This window comes from Netta rufina (assembly GCF_964035555.1).
Source record: "Netta rufina genome assembly, chromosome: 2".
Lineage (NCBI taxonomy): Eukaryota > Metazoa > Chordata > Aves > Anseriformes > Anatidae > Netta > Netta rufina.
Window position 1 is genome coordinate 9,705,184 of NC_140124.1, and position 27,734 is coordinate 9,732,917.

The window sequence follows — 27,734 nt, forward strand, 5'->3', positions numbered from 1 at the left end:
AATGAAGAAATAGGAGGGGAGAGGGAAGATAATAAGGAAGTGAGAGAAAAGACAAATGCTGTTACTAGCTACTGCAATCTGGGCAAGCTACAACTAGCCATCATTTCAAATATCTACAATAGCTACAGACAAATGCTGCACTACTTTGCATTTGTTATCGCTCGAGCCAAACCACAGCTGAGAGAAAAATAAAATGTATAGATAGACGTGTGTGGCAGAGAGAGGCTTCCTAAACAAGAAGGCTACTACTAACATATAGCTGAGGAGAAATACAACACAATGTCGTATTTTATACGCATAAGGAATAAAGTGTAGAGAATAGAAGATAAACGATAAAATATAAAGCAAACACGAGTTTGCAATATATAAAAACTCAGCTTATAAACTGAGACACCTAAATTAAGTTGTTTACATAATGGTATCTATGTATACTAGGTCACAGTTAATGGGACTTGATTTAGTTGGCTAAACATCAACTCCATAACATATGAGAAACTGTAGAGTAGATGTTTGCACAAGGTTAACAAATATGACACAAAACCTAAAGGCTTCTTTCCTATTGGACCAGCATCTGAAACTCACACAGGCTATCTGAAGGTCATCCTAGAGCTATTAATTCCACTGTAAACCAGAAACCTATTTTTGGGCATTGCATAGCTCTTTCAGTACCACTGCACTGACTGAGCACTTCAACGGTGGTAATGGGAGTTTTGACATTTGGTTCACATGGAGCCAACTACATAGAGCCACTTAAATTTATGCATCTTAATCTATGATTTCACAGAATCATGCTCACACTGAATCATTAATTTGATGCTTCAGTGCATATGGGAGACTTTTGGTTGTCTGAAACCTGGCATCGCATAGCAGGGCATCACTCCCAACAACCAAGATGGCACCTTTTGCCTGGACCATTGTTTTCCTCTGTACAGATTTAGACTGGCATTTTCCCCTCTACATACATGCAGATATAAAAGCACTCTACAGAACTACACTGAAGTAAGAAAGTGAAGAACTATTGAGGAGCAAAAGTGGAACAGTCTGAAGACTGTGAAGAATCATGATGAAGAATCACGAATAAGCAGCTTGCTCTAATATATACCACGACCTGTGGACAGAGTGATGATAGACAAGATGCTCACTGCAAAGAATATTTCCCAGATGTTTAAAATGCATGTATATATCTATGGTATACACACATACTCTCATATATAACAACATGCAGTATTGATCCTATTGATGTGTTTTTCAGAGATGCAAGAAGAGAAAATTAAATGCAAAAACCTTTTTTTTTTTGACATCAACAAATGGGGCTGTTCATGTGTTCATACAGAAAAGGAGGCACTGCATTACCCTAAATTATGGCAACCTTCCTGTTGCTTGCATAAAATGATGAAATTTTATTAATTTGGAAGGTCTGAGTTACTTCACTTTGAATATTTTAAACTAGTAATTAATTAACTAAGTGCAGTGTTGAGATGCTTCTGCCACCAAATATTTTAGAATCTGTAAAGAGAGAAGACACGTAAAAGAATAAGATAGGATAGAATTGTGAGCTTAAAGATCTTGTTTATCTAGAAATGACATCAGTTATGTAATCAGTAAGAATAATATCCCAATATTTTAAGAGTGGTTGAGAAAGGAAAAAGTGAAGTAAATACAACGTGATATGAAAGCTTCTTTGAAGCCTTCCTAAGATGAAATCTTTTGCATGAATTGGCAATCTTGTTTTACCTTGTCAAGGTGATTATGAATATGAAAAGGGTAAGGAAATGCTAACAAGGCATTACGCTGAGAATACTTTGAATATAGCATAACAACTTAGTAGCATATCAAAAGAATATCAACTTTGCTTCTTAATTTATTCAGAAGCAAATCTGTGACTTTTTGCTACAGTTTTCATGTCAGTCAAAACCTGGGCAAACTGGGCTCTTTCTCAAGTCGGTCTAATCCTAGAATGTACAATAACCACCATCTTATCAAAATTTATTATTGTTTAAGCTATGTGCCATGCTTTTCACCTATCATCAAAGTAGTTTGAGGGGTATAACATGACAGCTGTTTACCAGTACACAGCAACTTTGGAAAGTAAGAGCAGGTAATTTTGTGCAACTCAGTCAAAATGGAAAGTTCCAAGTATGCTAATAGCCAGAACAGAAGTTTTCATGTTGTAACAAAGCCATGAAATAGCATTTTCCTCTTGTAGAAGTACTAAGAGACTTTAAGTGCACTAAAACATTTATAATTAAAGCTTTAAATAAACTGCAGACACCCTGTTGGTGTCCAAATACCTTCATGAGTAGTATTGATTCAGTCTGGACTCAGTGCTGAGAAGAACAGGGATACAACGCACCATGGAAGAAGCAAGGGGCAGGGATTTGTAAACTGATGGCTGATCACTGTAGGCTGATTCATCCACATAGTACAATATGATGAAAAAAAGCTATCAGCTCCGCTCTGAAAATAGCTCAGCTTTCTAGTGTGGCATGACACCCAAACTCAAATTTTCTGCTCTTTAGCCCTGCTACAGCTATAATGCTTCTGGACTCATGACTAGACTGTTCTAGTCTGAAGGTCCCTATCTCACTGCTCATTGTATCATGCAGACATATTTACTGCATCATCTGAATAACCACCATCAATTTCTGGCAACACCTGCGACTCCCATGCTGTCTCCAAGGCAGCAAATAGAAACAATCTGGCTTAACTTTGGAACAGGGTCTTGAAACAGCTTAAGATGGTCCACACTGTAAGTTCACATTGACAAGAACAACTTAAGCAAGAAGATCAATTTGGATCAATACACATTATCATGGAACAATTTTCACTTTGTATTATGTCCATTAAATGCTGTTTTTTTCGGGACACAAAAGAGCACAGAAGTCTTGCACTCATTTAACTTTCTTGCTTACGTTTTTAGAATTTTCCAATAGGTCTGATCCCCAAACAAATGAAGTCAGTCAGGTGTTGCTTGCAGACTTTTGACCAGCACCATATTGTTCAGGAGAATTTATATTGCCAAACTACTGCACTCCTCTCCCAAGCAGTACAGTACAGCAGAAGGAACGTCTACACTAAGGAGAGCCAAATCCTGCTGAAACAAATATGCAGGCACTGATGGGCTCAGTGAAATTATGCAGCTCCAAACAATCTTCACTCCAAATCTGGCTCTGACATTTACTTAATGTTTTACCTGTCATTTCCCCATTTCTAATGGAGGAATAGTACTTACTCTAGGCTCTCATAGGGAAAATTAATGTTTTCAGGGCACTTTAAAATTTAAAATAGCTATATGTGTTTGCCAAGCTACCCAGCTGGATTGTGGGCACACTGATTGAGAGCATTTTTGTTGCTGTGGTCTCTGCATATATTCTCAGTTTCAGTTTTGTTTCATTGGTTGCTTAATAAAATGTGTGGCCATGGACTACCAATGTAATCTATGAGATATATATTTGCATAAGAAATTGAGTTTTTATTTCAAGCTCAAAAAAAGTGGCTGCTTACAGGAAAAAGCAAATTCTAGGAATATAAACAGTCTGCTTTTTTTTTTTTTTTTTTTTTCTTTTTCCTTTTCATCGTAAGCCTAGAAGAGAGAGAAGCCAGTTTGCAAGCTTATCCACTGAAACCTAAAGGGGCTCATTCAGTACAGCTGAGTATCTGATAAACAGATCATCTAGCTCTGATTATAGACTGCTGGTATTACTGTTGGATGGACATGATACCAACTTGTCTAAACACAAGCCAAACTTCTTTCTGTTGAATGGCTACAGATGCCACTCTTGCACAGAAAGTATATTCCAGCATTGAAAAACACCCTGGCTATTGAATTTCATGAGACAGCACAGCTGCAGCAGCAGTGCTGGGTGACATACTTGTGCATTTTTGTAACATATATGCAACTTCTAAGGAGATAAACAGCATCTGAAATGAGAACAGGACATGCACCCAGCCAATATTTATAGCTATTATCTTCTAGTACACATATACACGACTCTGTATTCTGTTTGCCTGTCATCTGTAGCCCTCAAACCACTGTGCAAAGGGTATTGAGAATTGTATTGAGAACTTAAAGTGTAACCATGCAAAGTAAAGCATACATACACGGTACCACAGCCCGTGAGCGATTCTTCTGGATATTTTCCTCCTGCTGTGCGGTGGTGGTGGCATTGGGTTCAGCCTGGTAAGCACAAAGAGCTTCCCACTCTTTCTCCAGACGATTCTTATTTTTCAGATGATCTTCCATGTAGGACTGGAAATAAAAGAATACTGTATTAAGCATTGGCTTATCTGGTCTCAAAGCGAAGCTAAAAGGATGTATCTCAGAATAGAAAGCAGAATGGGAAGACTTCAGGTACAATTCAGAGCTTATCCAAGTACTTGCTCAGAGTTCGTTTCCAAGTTTTAAAACTGTTGAAAGTTCAGAAACTTGGACTTTATCCTAAAGGGAGGGAAGAATGGTCAGGAGTCAAAAATCAGAGCACAGGAGTCCTGAGCTTTGGGGACACAGCACACTCAGTCTTATTACTAATTCATTTACTGAAGAGAGATTATGTCAGGCTCATTTGTGCTACTCAAAATATGAACACTACAATGCACCAGCACTAACTGAGAAGAAATGCTTGAAACCCCCAGTCATGGAGCTTTGGGAGCAAGCTGTTTCTTCTTCAGTACACAGAAAATACACAGTACACAGGCAGTGGAAAAGAAACAAGAGTCCATGGATAAAAATGACTTCATACAACAACAGCTCAAGACAAACTGAAGTTTTTAAAACTAAAGTTCAAGCACACATATGCAAGTTACATGAAACCTGAATAATCAACAATACATCTGCTGAGAAGAATTAAAAAATTGCCAGGCTAAGTGTCATAGTTCAGGTCCTGGGTCATGAGGAGCTCCTACTACACAGGGATAGGCATGGAGCAGGTCTTGAACTAAGAAGGTGGTGTTAATTAATATTAATATTAATATATGTTGTCAAAGACTGTGCCTTGTACCTGGCACTCAGCAAAGTCAATAGTGTTAGGAGAAGCATCTCCAAAGAAAATTTAACAGGCTGTCCCAGGAATGAGAATATTGGTGTATGTTTTGCAGATCTCACAAGACTGGAGGTTCAGTACAGACCCAGATCAGTTCAGTTCCAGTGGTTTGCCAACAGTGAAATAAAATCCTGCTCCTTCATCTCATGGTCCTTAAAATTGTTCCAAGTAGGTAATAGGAAGAGAGGAAGAAGGAGGAATGGTGGGGAAGAACAGATATTGTTTCTTCCCTTTAACAGTCACATAAAGAAAACTATCACCTGGTACTTAAAGCCTACTTATGCAGACAAAATAACCTTTCAGAGCAACAGAAAAACTGCAGATTACACCCAAGTTAACATCCTTAAACAGACTGAAAAACAGAACAGGTTGTTTAGGGGTGAGCTGAGGATCTGGAGAGGAGTCAGGAACAGAGCTGTGGATACCTCAGGGCCCCATGTTAGTCCAAGGGATTCCTGCTGGAGCATATACTGATGCTGTCTAGAAAACCTCCTTGTAAAAAATTACCAAAAAGTATAAAAAGCCATTTAACTGCTTAGAAAACCATAGAGCACCTCTGTTATGTCAAAGAGTCCTTCCCTGACACGCTTTAAAGAAAGAAGGCTATCCTGCCCTCTTGGCAGGTTTAACAGAAGGTGCAGAAAGCTCCAAACTCATCTGCCAAATGTGAGCGTTGCTAAAGCTGTCATTCGCTGCACTCCCCACCAAACAGGTGAAGCAGGTTGCTGGAATTATTTTTTTTTTTGGTTACAAAAGAGCTTCTGACACAGCTTTGTCTTGTGCAAGTTTTGTCAGATGTGTGCATCTTTATACGAGATTTTTAAATCATGCCCGTTTGTGAAAAGCTACTCAAGAAGTGATGCTTCCAGAAAGACTACCTGAATGCTTCTTTAAGGACACAGAAACATATTGCGTTGGAAGAAGGGTTTCTGAAGGAGGTACAAAATAGTGGTGGCCTAGATACAATCAAAACACCTACTGTGTGACTGCTTCCTTGCTCAAATGAAGCAAAAAACATGGCAGGGAACAGGGCCTTGACCTGACTGATGGGGAGCCAAGGGAGCTGCGTGGCCCCATCTCTCAGTGGGTCAGAAAATGTGAGCCCAGCCCTAAGCTGCAGGCTGCTGGGAGGATCCCAACCTCTGACAGTTCGCTTGTCCTTGCCAAATGGGTGTTGCTGCTGGGAAAAGGATCTCTAACCTGCTCTTTTCTCCGGGTAAATCTGTGCCTGGACCTGTACACTGAACGTCATCAGAAAAAGATAATTCCTCCTACACAGAGATATGGGCATATAAGAATTTGTTATGAGGAAAAGGGGGAAAAATGGTGAAATCTTAGAGTACCACAGGGCCAGGACTCTTGCCTCAGGAAAGCAGTTCTGCACGTGGCAGGCAGAGATCAGGCAGGCAAGGGGCAGATACCAGATCTTCCCCATTTTAAACCACAGTTTTGTAATCTGATTCACTTTGACATGCCCATCACCAATGTCTCACTGACTTCAGGGACATTTTATGAAGATACATGGGTCTGCCAACACCAAACCTTTCCAAAATACTGTGAGGTCCATGAAACTGTAGGAAAAGCTTCAGGAATGTTTCACAAGTTCAAGGACTGTGTTTTAAAAATAAAATAAAATTGCTAAATATGTCACAGTTAAGGTATTTTGATTGCTTTTAGTGGATATGAATTTGTAAACAACTCACCTCTTCTTTAAAAGGAAAACTTTTTACTTTTACCTTCCTTTTTAAGGAAATCCTGAGTGTTTTAAAAATGAAAGTACAAATGAAAACACACTGCAATCTTTACTTTCACCAGACAGCCACTTTTCATGTAGTTTCGACACCTGCATCGTGTGGATCAGATTCACAGAACACTTCCTGACAGATCTTGAAAAGCATTTGACTATTTGAACGGACCTGTGGAAGGCTCAGCTCAGTATGAACATCTGCTTTATGCACATGTTTAAATAGCTACTGAGAAAGAAGCCTGCTCGAAAACATTCAGAAGTCAGACAATTCCCTCAGAGTTAAGTAATCTTTCATTTACAGTCCTTCCGAGCCCCTGCTCTCATCCCCATTTTGCTAAACAGAAGCTTAGTGATTTTGAAATGCTCTCGTGGGAACTGCTGGATGTACATTAAATTGAGTGGAACTTCTGATATTTTAGAGATTGTGTGTCTACTCAGATCCACTCCTTAATTAGGATGTTTTCATGAGACATTCTGCAGCGTTTGCCTGGTACAAAAGAAATTCATTACCAACATGTCAAACATGCGCATGATTTTCCTTGTCCCACAGCAGCTGGCAAAATAAATAGAGGTTGTCACCACCATTATTGTAATGCACCACAAAGCTCCTCAAAGCAAAGGGTGGAAGTCTGGTCTCACCAAGATGCCCACATCAAGACATGCCCTGTAATCCCAAGCATGTGCTGATATTTAAACACAACTGCCTGCTCGGCTAGATCTCCTGACATACCTTAATTTTCATTAAGTTCCTTCCACAAGGCCTCAACTGAAAGGACAACTGACATCCCAGTTTATACTTTCTCTTCTATGCACAGATGAGATACTCTCACTACCCAACTTTTCATGGTGTTAAGGAGGATGCAAAGTCACCCCCTCTCCCAGCAATGTATGTGGAGAGGGGACATGCTGTAAAAGCTTGTGTATGTTGTATGTTGTGTAAGACATACCAGTTGCAATGCAACAGATTAGCTTTCAGAGAGAGGATGAAAAAGCATCCCAGGGACAATGAATCTCTGGCCAAGAGAACCAGTACCGATGGCAAATGCTATGACAGACTCAACATGCCTGATGGGGCTCAGTAGGTCAGGGTGATGGTTGGACTTGGTGATCTTGAAAGTCTTTTCAAACCTAGATGATACCACGAGTCTATAGGCACAAAGAGTACAACGGCCTGGCTTGAATTTGGTAAAGCTTCCTGAGTTCTCGGTTGATATTGTAATATTGTGTCAAACCACTTTATTTTCCTGTACTTTTTTCTTTGCTCAAGGAGTGGCATCCAATGCTTGCTCTGTGGCTAAATTAAGGTTAACAAATATCACAGTTAAATTCTATCTCCATGTGGGGGTTTTACCGTGCAGGACAGCTGAACACCACAACTGTTCTCTCACTCCCCCTCCTTAGATGAGACCCAGTACACTCCAAATACCTTCTTCAGAGATGCTATGGTTTGTATCTGTCAAGTTGTTTGTTTCAAAAATGTCTATTTTATTAGCTGATGTTCAGCTATTTCAAAAAGCAATTGTTTTTGACAACATATTCCAATATGGTACTTGATTAGACACCCTTTTCCTGACTGAGGATGTCTCCTTTAATGAAAAGATAGGGAACTCTTAAATTGACAGGCCTCGACAGGTCTAATTCAATCTCAAATGTCAGCTGAAAAAGTGGATGGGACATTATCCTAATCCTTGTGAACAGTGACTGCTCAAATTCACACCCTTCACCTAACAACGTGAGAACCACTACTCTGAAACTCTTGCTGCTTTTTCTGGAGGTACAGAGAGAAAATCAAAGCAAGAATTGGATGTGACAGCATCTAAGCTGTTGTTGCTCTGTGCCTCAGTACTTCAGCAGGGAACAGGCACATGGGTGAGCACAGCATTGCTGCCAGGTACATAATGTACTATTTCTCCAACTAAGAAAAATAAGTCTACATCATAAATCCCAGTTGGCCTGGGATACTTTCCATGCTCAGCCTCTGCTCATCCTACTATATACTCCCTGGACAATAGTAAAAAAGTGAACTGCCCAAAATTGGGTGAGAGGAAAAGCAGTTTTACACACCTCTAGGGCATGTAACTTCCAGAGGGATCAGTTCCTCCAAAACAGGCATCCTCAGCAAAAGCTGTGCGACCCTCTGCCCTTCCTCCTCTCATTTTTTCCACCAGACCCCCAGAACAGCACAGCACGTGCTGCAGGCTTTGGAGAAATGAAACCTTTCAACAGTGGTAGCTGGTCCTACCTTACTGTGTAGAGGTGGTGGGGACAGAGAAGACCACAGGACAATGCCATGGTGCTTCACCAGCTTCCTCAGAAGGGATGTAGATGGGAGAGAACTGGCCTTAGCTATTATACAGCAACTGCAAAAATGCTATAAACACCAAAAGACCATATGTGAAAAAAATATTTTTATTATTCTCTCCTATTGACTTATGCAAAGGTTTTTTTTTTTATTCTTTTGGGGCTTTGTTTATTGCTAATTTGTAGGCTACGTTGTTCTCTGCAGTTTTGTTATTCAGCTTAGACTTTTGCCCTCCTCCTGCGTATTTCATTAACCATATATAATCACTGTATGTAAAGTGTATTTCATTTCTCCAGGTAAATCCAATTTACTTTCAACACAACACATGAATCTCTCCTTCTTTTTAATGCCTTACCACTAGTGGCTTCAAAGTTAATTTCTCTTTTTCCACTCATACCATTCTCCCTGCCTGCTACAGAAGTTAGAGACTGAAGAGCCCAATCTGGTTACCCGCATCAAGGCCTTGTTTTCTCTACTTCATGAAGAAACTTTGCTAGCTACAGTTAGGTGCCCCACATCTAAAGTAGGAACCTAAACCACAGCTCATTACTATTCCTTGGGACACAAGCTGTTCTGGACTATACATTTTACTCCTGGAAGTATTCAAATATTTCCAATAAGGGATAGTACTTCTTATCAGAGATGGCTTTTTCAAAGGCATCCCAAAACTATGGCTTTCCTATTGCAAGCTTAATTTGCTACTGATTGTCACCCTTCCATTCATTACAGCTCTAGTTTGCTTACAAAGTATGTTGGTGTTCTTTATAATTTCCTCTAGTATATATTTCAATATCTTCACCGTATTGATCCACGAATAAATGGACCTATGCAAACTATACACCTCTCCTCTTCTGGTTGTTTTCTTGAAAGATAATTTAACCATGTTTGTTGTACCATGTTTGTTGTACGTGTTTTCAGGTGTATGTTTTCCAAGCTTCTGGATTATCCCTCTGTCATCACTTCTGTGCAGCACCTTGCAGTGCAATACCATTTGTAAAAGTCACTCGTCATTTCCATCCACTTCCAGATCACTATTTAAAAAGTTAAATAGAACTATATCTAACACCAATTCCTGTACTTTGCCAAGATACTACCATATAGCTTTTAATCATTGCTCTTTGTGCATCATCCTTTCGCCACATTTCAATCCATATAATTGTCTTCTAAAAAAACCTGACATTAATTTTTCAATTAACTACTCATGAGACAGTTTCAAGGCTTTATTAAAATTCAGGTATATTACATCTGTTGTTTTCACTTCATCTACTGGTTTTGTAATTTTAGTTAAATAAAAAGTAATCAAGTTTGTCCAGGCAAGATTTAGTCTTTATAAAATTATGCACATTCTTACTCATTGTGCAGTTATTCAATGGAAAGGATGGAGGAGATTAGCAAACACACAAAGGAAAGACTCCAGTCTTCCCCATCATCTTAAATGAGACCCTCACACTTATCTCTCTTTTGTGCCCTTGAAAAATCTCTCGCTAGATAATCACCAATTTCTTTTTTAATATATGTCCCATTATATTCAAGGGTTGGAGTCTGCTCTCATGCAATAGCAACAGAAAGGAACATTTCTCTTCTCTTTCCTTCTCCCCATTCCTCTTTTTTAAAATTATGATTACATTATTTTTTCTATTCTCATGCACCCACACTTGTCCAGTACTGCTCAAATAAAGCTCCCTAAGATGTGTCACTATTAGAATTCCGAAAGAACCATATTCAGACCACACAGACATTTTTTCACATTGTATAAGCATTTCCTCTATCTCCTAACACAGTTTCATAGAAATACTGAAGTTACGTTGGGCTCTTCCTTGTATACAGAAGGTCAGCTCTTTACTTCTGAGCTGCTGTGATGCTCCTGCAGATGATGGCTGCAAGCTCACCACGTGTGCTTCCATATTCACAGTGGTGTCCCATGAAAGAAAGTATGGAACCAGACCATACATACATGCCCATTTCTTTCCTACATTTTGTGCTTAATAAAGCAGACCATAAAGACAGGAAGCACTACTTCAATCAATATAGTTCCTTCAGTCAACCAATACAATAAGAAAATCCCAGTTTTCTCCAATAGTTACAGTTCTGTTAAAACAACATAGGTGTTCTTGACGATCTGATCCAACTAACCTGCAATAATGCGGAGTATATACTTGCTCCCAAAAGATGACACATATCAGATTTCACTCTGTAACTGTTAAAAGCACTAACTTTACTTCTAACATGGCAAATCCAGTTTTCAATTTTACCTGTAGAGAACTGTGACTTTACACAATATATATCTATGAAATAAAATCAAAATTCTGTTGTGGCAACTCATTCTCAGTATCTCACAGAACTCATACCTAGAAGAAACTTCAGTAAATTAACATCTGGCTATACATTCTCACATACGTTCAATCCTGGGGAACATTCTGCATCTACTTATGTCAATGGCAATACTCCTGGTTTCACTGGAGCCAGGATTTCATCATCTGATTTGTCAACTCTTTTCATAATGGAGGTCCCTTTTTCTCTTCTCACTTGTACCATGTTATTCTGGATCTCCCGATGTTATAATTGAGAACTGTCTAAAGTAACCACAAATAAAAAAAATCTAGGAAAAAAAAACACTGGAGGCGTGCTTTTTGTCTTTATAAAATACGCTGAGAAAATATTCTACTTCTTCAGTGCTTGGAGACATATTACTAAAGTAACATATTTTGATCTATTTTTTCTCATATTTCTCAGTATCTGAATACAACAGTGAAAAGAGTAATTTTGAAGCCTTTTTAATTAAGTATTGAAAGCTACTATGCAGCTTTACTTGTAGCTTGGCATAAACCACTACTAATATCACATATAATAAGGTAGGTGATGAAGGAAAACTAAAAACATAGAGGGAGGCAATTGTCTGACAAGGCAACTACTCAGTCTGGCTGAGAAAAATTCCATTATGTTTCAAATCAGGTGTATTATTAGGAAATAAATAACCTTCAATGGTGATGTCAGCTAACAATAAAAAATGACATTACGAAGTTTCGACTTTGTATTTTTAGATGTAAAGATTGCTGTAAACAACTAAGCATGTACGCAGAGCGCACAGTCATGCTTCAGGCATGCCATCTAAAATAATTCAAAACAATTGCCCTTGGGTTTATAGAGAAATATCATCCTTGCCTGCGCAGTGTATGACATTATGCATGAAATGACTACTGTGCAACTTTTGTGAGAATAACTGTAATTCACAAGTACATTAAATGGCAACCTATGTTCTGTTTACCTAAATTAATATACCCTTAATGTAGCATATATCACTGCCTCCCCCTCTGTTAATGCTCTGATAATAGAGTTTTGTAACTCGTAAAAGGATTACTTCAATCCAATCAGCAGGTGCTGGGATCACTGTGTGTCAGACAAACACTTGCTAATCCCTTTTCTTACAGCTCCCAGCTGCCAAAGGTGCTCAATGAAATCCCAGTGAAATGGATGGATACAACCTGGTGTGGACTGCTGGAGACTTTCAGCTCTGGAGGAAATCTTGGAAAATACATGTGACATAAACATTGCTCAAGATGGGAATAATGGAAGCAGGTATATGTTTGAAATGAAACATAGCTAAGAAATTAAACATTTTAAAAAATAGCTTAATTATGAAATACTCGACAAAGCTTTTCCTAAATATAGCAGAAGGGAAAGAAATTCACTCTACAAAGAAACCCTTCTCAAGGATTATCATCTACTTAATGGTGTCTTCTGGGCCTTAAAATACAACCACCTCCATCTCCTCCTCCTTACCCCCTTTCTTGAAATCTAAATTATGCCTACGAAGTTTCACCCCTGCAATTACTTTGCTTTAAATAAACCTCAACAAAAAGGAGAAGATGATTACCATAAAAGGAATATAATTTGCTCCCTTACAGTCTCTGTATTTCTATAGCTCCTTCTGTCCAGCTGTCTGAAAGTACTCACATTACTTCTGCAGGGGAGGCAAGTATCATCGATGCTTCACAGATGTGAAAATGAAAGGGCAGAAACATTGAAGTGAATTTCCCAGGGTCAGAGAATATGCTTCTAACACAGCTACTTTGCAGGGAAATTTAGAGCTCAGTCTTCTCGACCACTGGTTTTTACTTTTCTTGTGATCATGTTTATAGAAAGAACTAAAGGTTATGCAGCCTTCACGAATACATATCTGATAACATTTTGGTAACTAGAACATACCAAATGTTCTAATTCTAATGGAATTATGACAGCTTTTTTTTTTGTTGTTGTTGTTGTTCTCTTTTTTTTTTATTATTTTATTTTATTTTGTTGTTTTGTTTAGAAGCAGAAGGTTTAAGTGGTTGACAAATTCAGGAATATAATTTATGCACATTAGATTCTATTTATACAAGACGTGCCAAACTAAGTAATAAAAATGTAAAAGATGAATTAGCCAGAATCAGTTGCCAGTCTTTCTGTACTTCTTGGAGTAGATTTCACAATAAAACTCCTAAATAATTAATAAGCTTTAAATAAAAGAAGAATATTATTTTGAAAAATAGGGGGCTAGACCATAGTCAAATACTGCTGTTTCACAGCATGTGATATAACATTTCTTAAAACCAAAAATAAATTCAAAACAAATACCCAAACCTCTCTATTAAAGACAATTCTGCGCTGTACAAACTGACACCAAGGACAGTGTTAGCTGAATTCTTCAAATGGGGCATCTTGAGAAGAGCTTTTGGTAGTTTTGTTAAACAGCAAAAGCACAAGCTATACAGTTGAATAAAAAGTAGTAGGAAAACTGCAGCAAACAAACAAACAAACAAACAAACAAAACCACCACCACCACCAAAAAAGTCAAGTCCTTGAACTCTACAATAAATATTGGATGTCCAATTCCAATCTCACAAGAAATTTTAATTTTCTTCTTACACATTAATCCTATTTTTCAGATTATCTCTTCAGTATATATTTTTACTAATGGTTTGAACATCATACCACAATCTAAGACATATCTGATTTATTTATATGCCTGCTAATGATGTTGTAAGTCTGAAAAGAAAATTTTAAAAATATATTACTACACATGCTAATTACACCTTGCTGAAAACACAAAACCAAATTCCCTGCCTTCTTCCTCTACAAGCTCTGCTAACTCAATTAAGCATCTAAATTTGGGTTCCCGGTTGGATACTGTATTTGCAAATTTAGATTTTAATGAATTAAAGTCTGTGTTTCTTTTCAGAGCACTAGTACAGTCATCTTCATTTACTATATATAAAAATTACCAGGAGATAAATATAGAATTCTGAAAACGTCATGTTTAAAAATAATATTTTCTTCAAGCATGGTCAAGTTCTTCAGAGATAATGAGAGTAGGAAAACCCATGCAACCATGACCAAGTACATCAAAGTGATACAGCACATGATGTGATTTATAGACAGTTGGGCAAATTATGACTCTACTAGACAGTGGCCATCTCGAGGGTGGAAGGAAAATATTATTTCTATGGATATAACATCCCCTCTAGAGCAAAGGGATAAGGAGCGATACTCTTACTACCCTTCTTAAATGTGTGAATAAAAGTGAAACAGTATTCCTCCAGGACCAAATCATGACTCACAAAGGAAAATCCCTCTACTTTTCAGTTTTTCTTTCTTTCTTTCTTTTTTTTTAAGGTACAAAAATTGGTAATGTGAATTTGTATATATAAACACACACAGGTTTGTGTGAAAATTGAGAATCTGTAATATGACATCTAAGAAGTCTTGCAACCCATATTATATCCACAGCCTAGCTGCAGAATATACACAAATGCAAGTGAACATATGGTCACCTGTGAGAAAAAGCAGGGGAAGAACAGACTGGATAATCAGCTTTTTTCTTAGAAAACTCACATAACAGGCAGAGCCAGGAAACTTCAAATTCCAGAAATGGTCAAATCTTAGCACTCAAAGACCAGTTTGGAACTACATCCCAGACCTAGGAAGATCCATGTTTGCAAATTGCTGTCATAGAATCATAGAATGGCTTGGGTTGGAAGGCACCTTAAAAATCACCTAGTTCCAAGCCCCTGCCATGGACAGGGATGCCACCCACTACAGCAGGTTGCCCAGGGCACCATCCATCATGGCCTCGAACACCTCCAGGGATGGGGCAGCCACAGCTTCTCCGGACAACCTGTGCCAGTGCCTCACTACCCTCACTATAAAGAGTTTCTTCCTAACGTCTAATCTAAATTCTTCTTCTTTTAGTTTAAGACCATTCCCCCTAGTCCTATCATTATCTACCTAAGTAAAGAGTCCTTCTCCATCCTTTCTATAAGACCCCTTTAAGCACTGAAAGGCCACACCAAGGTCTCCCCGGAGCCTTCTCTACTCTAGGTTGAACATCCCCAGCTCTCTCAGCTTTTCTTCATAGGACAAAGCTTTCCCACCCACAGATTTCTCAGCCCATGTAGCTATATTGGCAGATGAAGTCTCAGCCATTCACCAGCCAGCGACCCAGACTCTCCTCTTGTGGTGTGGGGAAAGTTTCTACCTGCAGACAAGCAACCCAACTAGAGTAACTGCCAGTGAGGACAATAAGCACCGAAGAAACTCTTTTTTCTTCAGAAGTACTTTCAATACTTTCAGAGACAACTGTGGGAGAAGACTAACCTGGCTCTCCCCTTTCCATGTCACACTCATGGCTATGGCTGAACCGCCATGCAGTAGGAGGCTAATCAATGCTGGTCATGAGAAAGATGTAGCTGGTATCTACTCAGCTCCCAAATGTACAGGAAATATCCGACTTTTAGGTTATCTTTAATCTAGGCTCCATGAGATTTTCAGTTGAGGTTGGCCTAGCTCAGTGATGTTCAAGTATTTTTCTCATGCCAGCATTCAAAAGGGGCTGTGAAGTAGTGGTAGAAAAGCTTTAGAAGTATGCAAGCTGAAGACATCTTACCTACTCCTTGGACTCTTGGGTTTACTTGACAGCATGTGAGCCAGTAAGAGACCAAACCATAAAGAAGTTTGAGGAACACTAGTCTAATCTACAAATGAGAATATTTAAAGTGGCAAAAAGAAAATAATAAGGGAAATGCAATGTGAAAGAGGACAGAAAAAGAAGCCAAGAGATGGCTGTAGAGGCCAACAAAGATGTAAAAAGAAGAAAGAAGGCACTGTACTGGTAAGAAAGGAAATCAGAAAAACAAAACAAAGAAACATAAACCAAACAAACAGTGCTATGGAAAGAAGCTAATTTGGCTTATAACCAGTAACAGTTCAAATTTCCCTGTGTTCTGTGCCTTTTCATTGGAACACTTTGCTTCCTGAACCAAGGAAAAAAACACTGACACCAGTAGTTTTGAGTAGACAACACAAGTACTACTTACTGCTAAACAGAAGGAAAAAGCAAATTAAAGAATCAAAAACTTGTGGTATGTGTGTGCAGGTCTGCAATGGCTATGATCTAGCAGATTGAAAATACAATCTTCAAGAACACTTATAAATTTAAAAGAGACCCAAAAATGAGTAGATGGCATCCTTTTACATCACAGGGATAACTAACCATAGACTGTACATCATTGGTTTGGTTTTCATAAGGTTTCCACTGTGTATTTAATATTTTTCAGCCAGCTCTCCAAATATGGAATAGTTTGCTCTTAGATAATGAGGCCAAAACTAAACTTGCAGAATCAAACATGACAAACCCAGGTGCAGAACTCCCATATTCTTTTATGTCATGCTTTCATGTCCTTAAAAAAGACTAATGAGGGACAAAAAAGGGCAAAAATATTACCCTTCGATATGATCCCTTGTTTATTAGAGCCAATGTGATTAGCTGTGAGAGCAGAGCATTGTAACACCAGAGAATGGTGGTTTACTCCTGGCTCTGCTTCTGACCTTAAGGTTAGTCGTGGTCAGACAGTTCCTTATCCATGCCTGTGCTTCCTAGAATAAAGAGACAGGATAATGATACTGACCTTTAAAAAGAGCTTTGAACCTACTGATCAAAAATGCTATGTAAGAGTCAGCTTATTATTATTTTGGTTACTGAAGTTAGTTGAAAGGCTCCCAGTGGCTTTAATCAAAATTTCTCATTTCAGGCTCCCAAATCCTACCTGAAGGACAAAGTTTCCCAAAATTCAGTTGTTAAGACACACATGTACTAAGTCATTGGTCATTGGCCATCAGCCCAAGGATTTTATGTTCCTGCTTCTCTGTGGCACTTGTGGTTAAACAAATTAGTTCTTCTGGGTGTCTTTCTACTAAAGGAAAGCAACAGATAAATACCTGCATCAGAAATACTCCTGTGTTTAGGAAGGTTTTGATTTAGGATTTGGCAATAATTTCATCCTTGACAAATTTTGCCTCTTAACTACAGCCTACCAAGCTGTACCAAGACCACATATCGCGGTCTACAGGGAGTGTTGGGATTTTTACAGATTAAGAAGAAATCTTTATGTCCTTGACCCAACATGTAATTATATTATATACAAAACATGCTCTTATAAAGAAAGTGCTTATTCAGGTAATGTTACTGCGTGCTGTTTAACAACTGCTATGTTTAAGCTAAACACCCTTTGATTTTGCCTGATGAATGAAGTGTAGATACAGCCTACAGTGCTTCCTGCTACCATATCACTGCAAGAATGTTGCAAACGAACATTCATAGGACTACAGACACTAGGTTCACTCTGTAACCTTTCATTTTCTGAGTGAGCCCAGAGAAGTTCCACAAGTCCCCAGAGAGGTACAGCTCAGAGCAGCCTCCTGGTAGAGCAGGTACTTCGGGGTTGTTGTGTTGATGGTACCTTTATGCAACGTCCATCTACTTGCACATATAGTGTCTTAATCAAAGCATTTAAGTGATCTCTATCTATTCAGCTGGTAAGGTTTGTCACTGTCAAATGCATGTGACATCTCTTACATTAGTGTTCTTCTTTAATGAGATGAAAGCAAATGAATAGTGTTGTTTAACATATACCTTCTTCAGTCCTTATGTGGCTTAGACCACCGCAAATTACACTCTGTAACTAATCACTCCTCTGCTTTTCACCATTTACGTCCCTATATATTTAAAATTTCCTTATCCTGAGCAATGACAACAACCTCGTCAGCTTCAATTGTGTGCTTCTGTAAGAGATGAAAATTCCAGACTTCACAGAAAAGTTTTAATTTTTGAAATGTCAAGTAGTTTTCATTAATATTTGAAAGATATATACATTATATGTATTATATCTCAGCTCACAAATATTTATCTATATTTCTATGAGGATATAATTACTGTATATGATATTGGTACACAAGCATATATATAGGTTGCAAGTGCCCATTACTGAATACTCATCTTAAGGTACGTGACCATGGTAAAAATATATGAAAATTGAAAATATACCACAATGCAAAGGAGTAAGAGGGCCTATCTAAACATGAAATAACTATGTTACCAGACAATAATTATAGGCTTTTTTTGTCACATTAAAATATCACCAAGATCTGGGGCCCAATTTTGACGCAGCTCCCACCTGCTAATCAGCACTGTGCAGATGCAGCCTGGGGCACAATTTCAGTTCTCAGATGCTGTGCTATGTTTTTTTTTCTATTGTTATCTCAGTCGACATCTTTACTTTTGTAAGATGGATATTGTACTACCACCCTGCTACACATTCCAGGAATATGCACACAGCAAGCAGCTCGGCATCAGCTCACACATGAACAGCCTTAGCTCCCATAAAATATTCATTCATTTAAAAAATATTTGCACCCTGCTGTCAAACTTAGACAAATTCATACTGAGCTTCAGAAAATAGCTGTTTTAATAGTAAATGATGTTCCAGAAACCTCTTTCAGGCTAAACACTCTCGTCAAAATTATTTTAATAAGAAAGATTAACAATTTCAACATTAGCTGTTAATCCCCTTTCATTTGAAACTGTGCTGATAAAATTCTTTGCTTGTCATTCAAATAGTAAGTAATAATTATAGATTTGGGGCCTCCATCTCTTGCTTCATTAATAGTAAATTGCATGGAAGTCTGAAGCATAAAGTCAGCTTTGATACATCTCAAAATGCAATTTCCATAGCTTTCCTTAGCTATGTACAATTAATTACAGAGTTAATAAGGGGAATATGTTAATGAAAGGAAAATTATTCACTCAGACCACCTGGTCTTATCAAATTTCTTCAATATGTTTTCTTCTTTCTGTGAATTTGGATGACAGCAACAACACAACTCATGGTATGTCTTGTTGCTCCTTCAGTGTTTTTTTTTTTTTTTTTTTAACTAGCTAAGATCCACTGAAATTAAATAAGAAAAGAATGTAAGAACTAGTCAGTACTAATTAACTGACTATTTGTATTCTCACATTCAGAATCTTCTAATTATAAAGCAAAAATATCTTTGTAATGACCAGATTCTCCTCAATCTCAGAGTCTAACTATATTGCATCCAGTAAGGAGACTTATTTTATTTTATTTTATTGTTTTCTTTAAAGGACTGAGTTGCATATGCATGTATTTAATCAAATAAGTACAGGTGCTTACTTCAGTTCACTGCACTGTAACAGCTATAGGAGCTTAGTTGCTCTGCACATTAGGGTTATTGGATGTTCATGGGAATGCTTTTGATAGTACAAACAGCCAGGTCAAAAGTAGGAAAACCTTTACATAATTAAAGTAATACAGTTGTGATACAAGGTCAGAGAAATGTTTTTTAAAGACATGGCGAATCTAGAAACCAACCGTCTTTAACAGACCTTAGTGGATTTACTACTAACCAGACTGAGAACAGAAACATTTTAGTACCTTGGTGCCAGCCCTCGTAGCTATTCCAGTAAGAAAAGGGCAGGGAATAATTCCCAGAGCAGTAACAAGTCACGCTTGAAGGAGGTGATGCTTGTGAGAGCTTTTTCACCCCTCCTTTCTATTCTTAGTTCAGTGAAATGGTACAGCAAGCAGCCAGAAACAAGAGGCAACTCTTAGTTCTTCCCACCATTGATTTGTTTTCTTTTGGCCAGCTGGGCAACCTCATGAAGCACCAGCACACAGTTTTAGGACAAGAGGATGAGAGAGATGGGACACCATAGAGGGAGAGCTATCAACTAGAAAAAATGAGGAGATATTAACCCAACTTGAAACAAACAAACAAAAAGACTTATATAAAAGAGAGAAATTTATAGCAAAAGTATGTGTTTTATAAAGACATGCTAGGGATGATGGAATATTTGAGGGTAATAGCCTTCCACTTTATCTGTTTTTGACCAAAAAATAACACAGTACTCTCTTATAAAGCACAAATACTATGTCATCCATAACCATACTTCACAGATTATTTTAATGTTTATCTCCTTATTTAAAAAATTTCCCACAGCTGTGTCGTGGGTGCATATGTAAAATTTGATCGTCACAAGAGCAGTTTGCCTGTGTCCTACACATTAAATTTTCAAAATACCACCCAAATTCAGATACCTCACTTACAAAACACTGCCAAATGAAGGCTTTATCCCAGAAAGAGTTTCATAAAGTGAAGTATATGTATATTTTTTTAATCTTGCCCTGAAAATGAGCATAAACAGAATCTTGAATCAATGGATTAAGGTGTCTTTAGCGGCATCTTAACCAGAGCATTTCCAGTAACTTCTGCTGGCATAGCCCACAAGAAGAGAAGAAGATCTTCAAGATACTACTGGAGACTTCCTGGGTAGCTTAAACTGCAACTGGTACGTTAGTGCAAAAACACAGTGCCAATATGATATCATAGAATCATATGAATCATAGAATCATCAGTTTGGGTTGGAAAGGACATTAAAGACTATTGGGTTCCAACCCCCTGCCATGGGCAGGGATGCCACCCAGTAGATCAGACTGCCCAGGGCCTCATCCAGCATGGCCTTGAACACCTCCAGGGATGGGGCATCCACAGCTTTTCTGAGCAACCTGTTCCAGTGCCTCACCATCCTCTGAGTGAAGAATTTCTTCCTAACAGCTAATCTAAATCTCCCCGTTTTCATTTTAAAACCATTCCCCCAAATGATATCTCTTCCTTATAAGTACCATTATGCTAACTCCAGTTTCATCCCAAACTGTTATGTATTTTCAGAAGATCTGAAGTTTAGTCCCATTTACCACACGTTGTTTGATCTTAATGGTGCACCATCTATGCAACCTGCATGAGCCCTTTCATTATCCCACAATGAGTCAAAATTCACTTCCTTTCAATGCCTGAACTCTGCTACCAGCTCAGAAATATATAACTTGTATTATCATCTCAGGACTCCTGCCTGAGAAATCCTTCTGAGCCACCTCCTTTTTAGTGCCCTTTTCCTTATAAATAGGCATTTCCACCTGTTAGATACCAAATATGATCAACTGCTATATCTGCTACACTGTGTTATCAATGACTTTATAGAATAGGAGAAATACAGAGAAAAATATTTTGTTACTTCGGACAAGTCTGGAAACAAAAGAAAAGACCAGTAGCCTCCTTGACGAGTGTTCATCTCTGGTTTTTATCCCTAGTGAGACTTTAACAGCAGCTGTGGACCAAGGAACATCCCTTGTTTTCAATCTGAAGAATCGAAGAGCAAATCTTTTTCAACAACCTCCTATCACCTCTTTTGCTGCTTGCTGCAACTGGTACTAGTCTTGTCTTGACACCAGTTGGACCTTCACTAGAAATTGAGAGAACCTGAGAGAAAAGACCAGGTAGCCACCAGGCTTTTGTGTCAGCTGTGGCTACGATCCCCTTTTACTTTGTGCACATAGCTGCACAAGCTAGTTCAGTATCAAATATTTCTCCCAATGTCACACTTTTAACATTAGCACTCTAGAATGTTAATAGAGATGCTTTCTTCATCTTTCTACTAAAAGCCTTTTTTTTTTTTTCCTTATGGAACGGGAAGGTACATGATAGCTAAAAGTGTTCAACCAAAGCAGCTTGTACAGAGCTGAAATAAACACCTCACTGTCAAGCACCAGATGAAGATGTATTCACAGAAATTTGGCAAGTTATTGCTAATCATGAATACATTTGGGAAAAATAACCAACAGGGAGAAATTTAGGGAAAAAAAAAGATTTTGAAATTAATTTTGTACAGTATTCGAGATTAATGTTTTTCTTGACTTAACACTGACTCTGTAATTGTCATTTCCTAAGGACCATTCAACAATGTAGAAAAAGGGAGGCAACTGAACATGAAACAAATAAAAATGGAAGAACCAAAGGGTAACGTGTTCATGAATATGTTTTCTGAGTTTTATTGAAGAAATCTATGTACAACATACATCCATTTATTAGATTTATGGTTCTATTAGTTAAGCTGTTTTTCTATGCAAGAAGACTTTTTGTACTTTTCTTTGTAGCTTTTCTTTGTTCCTGTATCTCAAGTCCTGGGTTTAAACAAACAGAAGCAAATGTCTCCAAATGATTTGAAAAGTGAGGGAGGAAAAAAATGGAAATGAAAGGATAAATGCCATTTCATCAGCAAAAAATCTTTCAGGAGGCAACCAGCTCTGCTTGTTCCTAAAAACATGACAACTCAGGGTGAGGGGTAAAGATTTTCCCATCCACAGTATTTATGTCTTTGGGGGATATTGGCTATCTTGTCACTGAGTAATGCTATATGCACAACAGCTTTTTCCCACATGGCTTCTCTAGTCTGACTGTCCGTGATGAAATGGCTTTTAGGTCCAAAGACTTCTTGAGACTTGCATTTTGTGAGACTACTACAACTATTTATACTGGTGGAATTGAAAAATAAACTGGGATTCAGATCCACTTAGCACATGTGTAAGGAGTTCATGCTTTTAACTAAACTTTGCCACTGACTTTTCTCTTTTCTCATGTGAGGGAGGATTTTTATTTGTTTGTTTTCTCAGTCAGAAGCTTTTTTAAACATGGTATTTATAGTCTTTGAATTCATGAAGAATTACAGCGAAAATAATGGTGGTAGAAGGAAAAAAAAAAAAGAAAACAATCAAACAAAAACACTAAATAATCAAGCATGCCATAATTGTGACAAAGACCTTGTTTTCCCTACCTGTACTCCTCACCTTTGTCTCTGCTAGCATTAATCACGCCTGCAGCATGTGTCCCCAGGCAGTGCAGTGTGCTTGCATACTGTTCATCATGCTCCTTCACTCAGGAAATGTTTTGTGTGCATAGGGATTAAATTGAAGGTGGAAAGTACACCTGCATCTAGCATAGTGCTCACATCCTGAAATTTGTCTCTTTATTTAGAGAAGTGCACTTAGATGCCTTTTGCTCATGCTTTTATTACATCTTTAGGAGTAAAATCTAGGAATTTCAACAAAATGTAGTGGAGGATTTAACATGCACTTTTTTCTTGTTAGAATGCATCTTGTATCACACAACTCCACACTCTTCCACATTCAATTAAAAGAAAATCTATAGCAGCAACCCCACAGAGTTCATTTTCAAACAAGATTTATTTTAAAAAACGAGAGTGAGGGGAAAATTGCTTTTAACCATCTAAAAGTTATCATGCAGAGACTATAAGATACCAATGTTATCAAAAAGCCCCAGGTGCAACCTTGGAAACTATTCCCTCCTTGTCATCCTTCTCAGTCCCCACAGCAAGTCTTCCATTGATTAAGCATAACAATGGAACCGGATGCAAAATCCAACATCATGGGTATGATTGGTTTCCCAGCTGCAGGTCTCTGTCCCATGTCCCCCTGGATGGGATTGTGTCCCAGGATGTGCTCAAAGGCCAAAAGGTGACTCTCCTTTGACAAGAAGTTCTTATATGAGGCCATCCTTTCCTTCTCTATGGGGAAGGTCCTTTTGTTTTTTTTTTTGTAAGCATATTGCCAAGGGCAAGAGGATCAAGTGGCCTTACACCTCCTCCACACAAGGCCCTTGATTTCAGTCTCTAGTTCATTTGCTCCCACTACCTCATTCCGCCCCATTACAGTACTTTCTTCTCCTTCTGAAATGTAGAGTATGAAAGAACTATCGCAGACAGTTTACCAGCTTTATACCCTCAGAGAGGACTCCTCAGACTTCCACCTTAAACTACTACCAAAAAGGGTCTTTTGGAAATTCACACTTTCTGAAACTCTGGTTTATGTACAATGTTTCAAAGGTTGCATGTCTTTCTTTACAAGGGAAAAATAATAAAAGAAAAAACACAGGAAATAAGTTCTGCTTCTGCAAGTTCCCTCTCATATATGGTACTCAGAGAATTAACTCAAAATGTTGCCAAAAGCATGCATTCCCTTTTTGCAGCACAGTTCTTCATTAAAAAAAAAAAAGAAAAAGTAAAAAAGAAAAAAAAAAGGTTATAATTATTTCAAGCAAACAAGCATGGAATCAAGCAGATGTGGGACACAACCTCCCTAACTTGTGCTGAACTTGTGCTTGAGCATGAAAAAAGAAACTCCTCGATCTAAGCTGGAGATCCTTGGAGACATTGAAAAGCCATCTGGACATGGTCCTGGGCAACTGGATCTAGGTGTCCGGGCTTGAGTAGGGGGGTTGGACAGGGTGACCTCCAGAGTTCCCTTCCAACCTCAAACACTGTGATTCTGTAAGTTGCGTATGTCAGTGGGATAGTGGAAGCAGAATGGGAGGCCTCCAAAGAGAAAACCTCTGTCTGCCTAGTTCTCTGGAGACTTTCATAGCCACCCACTCTCTTCACCAACTAGAAAGTGAATTTATGGAATCAAGTCAAAAACACCACTTCAGAAAGTGCCTAAACTGTAGGTATCAATTAGGAGCCCAAGTCAAGTAGACTAAATCTCTCCTGGACACCTTCAACCCCCTCGGTCCTTTTGCTGGACTACAGTGGAAGTGTGGCATGTTATTAGGCTTCTCCTGGCACTTGCAATACAGATGTACATATGGGAATAAAGTGGATGGATATCCATTTCTGAGTTTCTATTCCTTCCCTTGCTCTGACCTTCTGAAGAACTATTATTTTCATGCAAAACCAATGGTGACTGAAATGAGGGCACGTCTTTGCTGTTGTTGATGCTGAAACCAGCCAGTCAGTGCCACAAACATGACTGCATAAAACATGCTCCTCTAATTACACTTTCCAAAGTGCTTGGATCTTTTAGAAAGATGATGGAATCAGAAAGTGCCATATGGGCCATCCTCCTGCTGCAAATATGAGGAAAAAGAACGTGAAAAAGGAAAAAAAAGCTCCGAATGTTGTTATCACCGTCCTTCTGGGCCTCCTGAGTCCTCCCTACTTTCTACTGCCAATAGTATAAACTACCTCATGCTACTGTCAGCAGTACGGAGATATTGTCTTTGCTGTATAGGAAACTGTCAGAAATGCAGATTTTTTTCTTTGAAAGACTGACTTGAGTCTAAGTGAGGAGACTGCCCCACAGGCACATGGGCTTCGAAGTTTGCTGGTTTCTCCAGACCTTAAGTACTATAAATGTTTGGCTAACCTAAGGTAGCCAGTCCTCTAAGAAAACAGTACCTGTGGCCCACCACCAACTCCAACAAACCTAAGGTTCGTGCATTTTGGACATCTCAGGTACAACCTGCTGGCTCTTTCCAGCAAACTAAATCAGCTTTACAGAAGCATTTCTGACCAACAGTACCTGTGGGCAAGAAAGGGATTACATGGAGTCATTCAGCAGTTGCAGATAGATTTCTTCAAAGTTATTTCCATTAAAGGATTATTCTGTTTATATATCAAAATAAAATATTTCCTGCTTCCACTTTATACAGTAATCCATTGTTTCACATTCTCTGGGGAGGCCTTGGCACCTATGAACAATAAAGACTGAGGAGCCCTAACTCAGCTAACTGCTGATTCTCTGCACACTGTGGAGCTGAAAAACACATTTACAGAGCTATAAGTGCATTTACCCTGCAAAGCAGATGGCATTTGCCATTCTTACTGGGTCCCTTGCTAATATATCTTGTTGCTTTTTTTAGGCGTTGAGATATCTTTCATGAAAAATATCCATAAAAATTCAAAAGGTAAGAGGATTTTGGCAGTAGGAAATAGGAAGAACTGGAAAAGTCCTTGCACTGAATGATCTAAAAGTTGCAAAGTGGGACCCCTCGCTCCCCTTGACTTGTAGCTGCAGGACAAAGGGAGAAAAAGCTCATCTCTGGCAAGCCTTTTCTACTGCTGAAGTTCAACAAGCTACTGTGTCTCCAGAGAGAGAAAAATTCAGGCAAATAAATATTACAGATACATGTCTTTATTTTTGAGGAAAACATAAATTGGGTCAGCTCTCCGGTTTCAGTGTGACCCACAGTGACACAAAACATGAGCAATTCTGATCAAGTCCAATCATCTGCCCCAGTGCTGTAGCTGCATGATGCTGATCTTCCCGTGTAAACCTAGCCTAGCTTCGCCTTCATCAAATCTTGATTTTATGGTTTAACTACTTCCCTTAAGTAAACAACCCCACTGCCTGCCTGACCCTCCTATTAGGCTTGCCCTGATATCCAAGCTAAATGCATCCTTTCGACTCTAACCCATATTTTCTTCCTAATTGTATCATCTGTGTCCATTAAGAACAATTTTTCCCCATCCCATATTTCAAAGCACAATATGCAGACTCCCCTGAATCACTGATTTTTGTTTGTTCAGTTTAGACTAAACAAATTAACTATTTTTATTCTCTCTGTGTGGTTTGTACTCTCAGGACACTACAGTGTTTCTTTTACCCTTCACTGAACCCTCACCACCTAAGAAATAACATATGCTGCTAGATCACTAACATATGTATGAGTTCATTCAGGGTTAAATAGGATTGGCTGAATTATGGACACTGAACACCATAAGAGTGATCTTGTCCAACCTCATCCTTTTCTAAAGTTTATTCACAGACAGAAGAAAAAATTCTTTCTTGCAATTTTGCAGAAAATTACATATCTAGAATAAGTGGTACCCATATGCAATTTTCTCTCCTTTAAATTTGATATTGTGATTTTTAAAAAGATTTTCATAATAATATAATCAAAAATAAATTTCCTCAATTTAAAGTAGTAGGATTTGTTTGGAAATATCAAGTGCATATTTCCATCTATATAGGATTTTTTTTTTTTATTTCCATAGAAATATACTGCCTCAGAACCTTACCACAGGAATTTGTATTTATTTTCAGGTTGGACAATTAGAGTACTTTTAGATTACTAGAGTACTTCTCTAATAATCTACTTCTAGTAGATTACTAGGGTACTTTTTTTTTCTCAGGCATTTCAGTTAACTATGAAATGAAACCCAAGTTTATTTTGTACTAGTTAGGCAGAAGTGGGACAGTAGAAACTGTGACATATAATTTTCTGCCTTGGCAGCTCCCCTTCCAAAACACGCTTGTGTATCAGTGTTTAATACAAGATTTAATTAACTCTTTGGGGGGAAAAGACTGGGCAAGGGAAGAAGTATTTACTCAGGGTGACACACTGGTATGGAGTCTGGTTTTCAAACCTGTCCTGCTTTTGCTCAGTTTTATAGCTGACCTGACCAAGGCTGAAGAAGGTCAGTAATGTAGCTGGAGTCAAATTAGCTCTTTGGGTTTTACCTGACTTCATTCCATCTTCCATTAGGTGAGGTGGCTTAAAAGAAATCAAAGAGTATCTGAGAAAACTGTACTTCCAAAAATAAATCCCGAAAAAGAGAAAGAAGTTGAAAAACTATGACCCAAATGTATGGAATCATGGAGAGAACCTTCATTCTCAGAAATAC

General features: G+C 38.3%; 1 protein-coding gene across 1 annotated transcript in view; it reads right to left on the reverse strand.

Moving 5' to 3' along the window:
* The window catches only part of PTPRN2 (protein tyrosine phosphatase receptor type N2), a gene marked incomplete at both ends in the record, with an annotated part of 643,308 nt that overhangs the window by 52,756 nt on the left and 562,818 nt on the right, over positions 1-27,734 (reverse strand). The window contains one exon of the mRNA XM_084281525.1: positions 4,102-4,249. Coding sequence (XP_084137651.1) covers positions 4,102-4,249 — 148 coding nt within the window. The remainder of the gene's footprint in view (positions 1-4,101; positions 4,250-27,734) is intronic.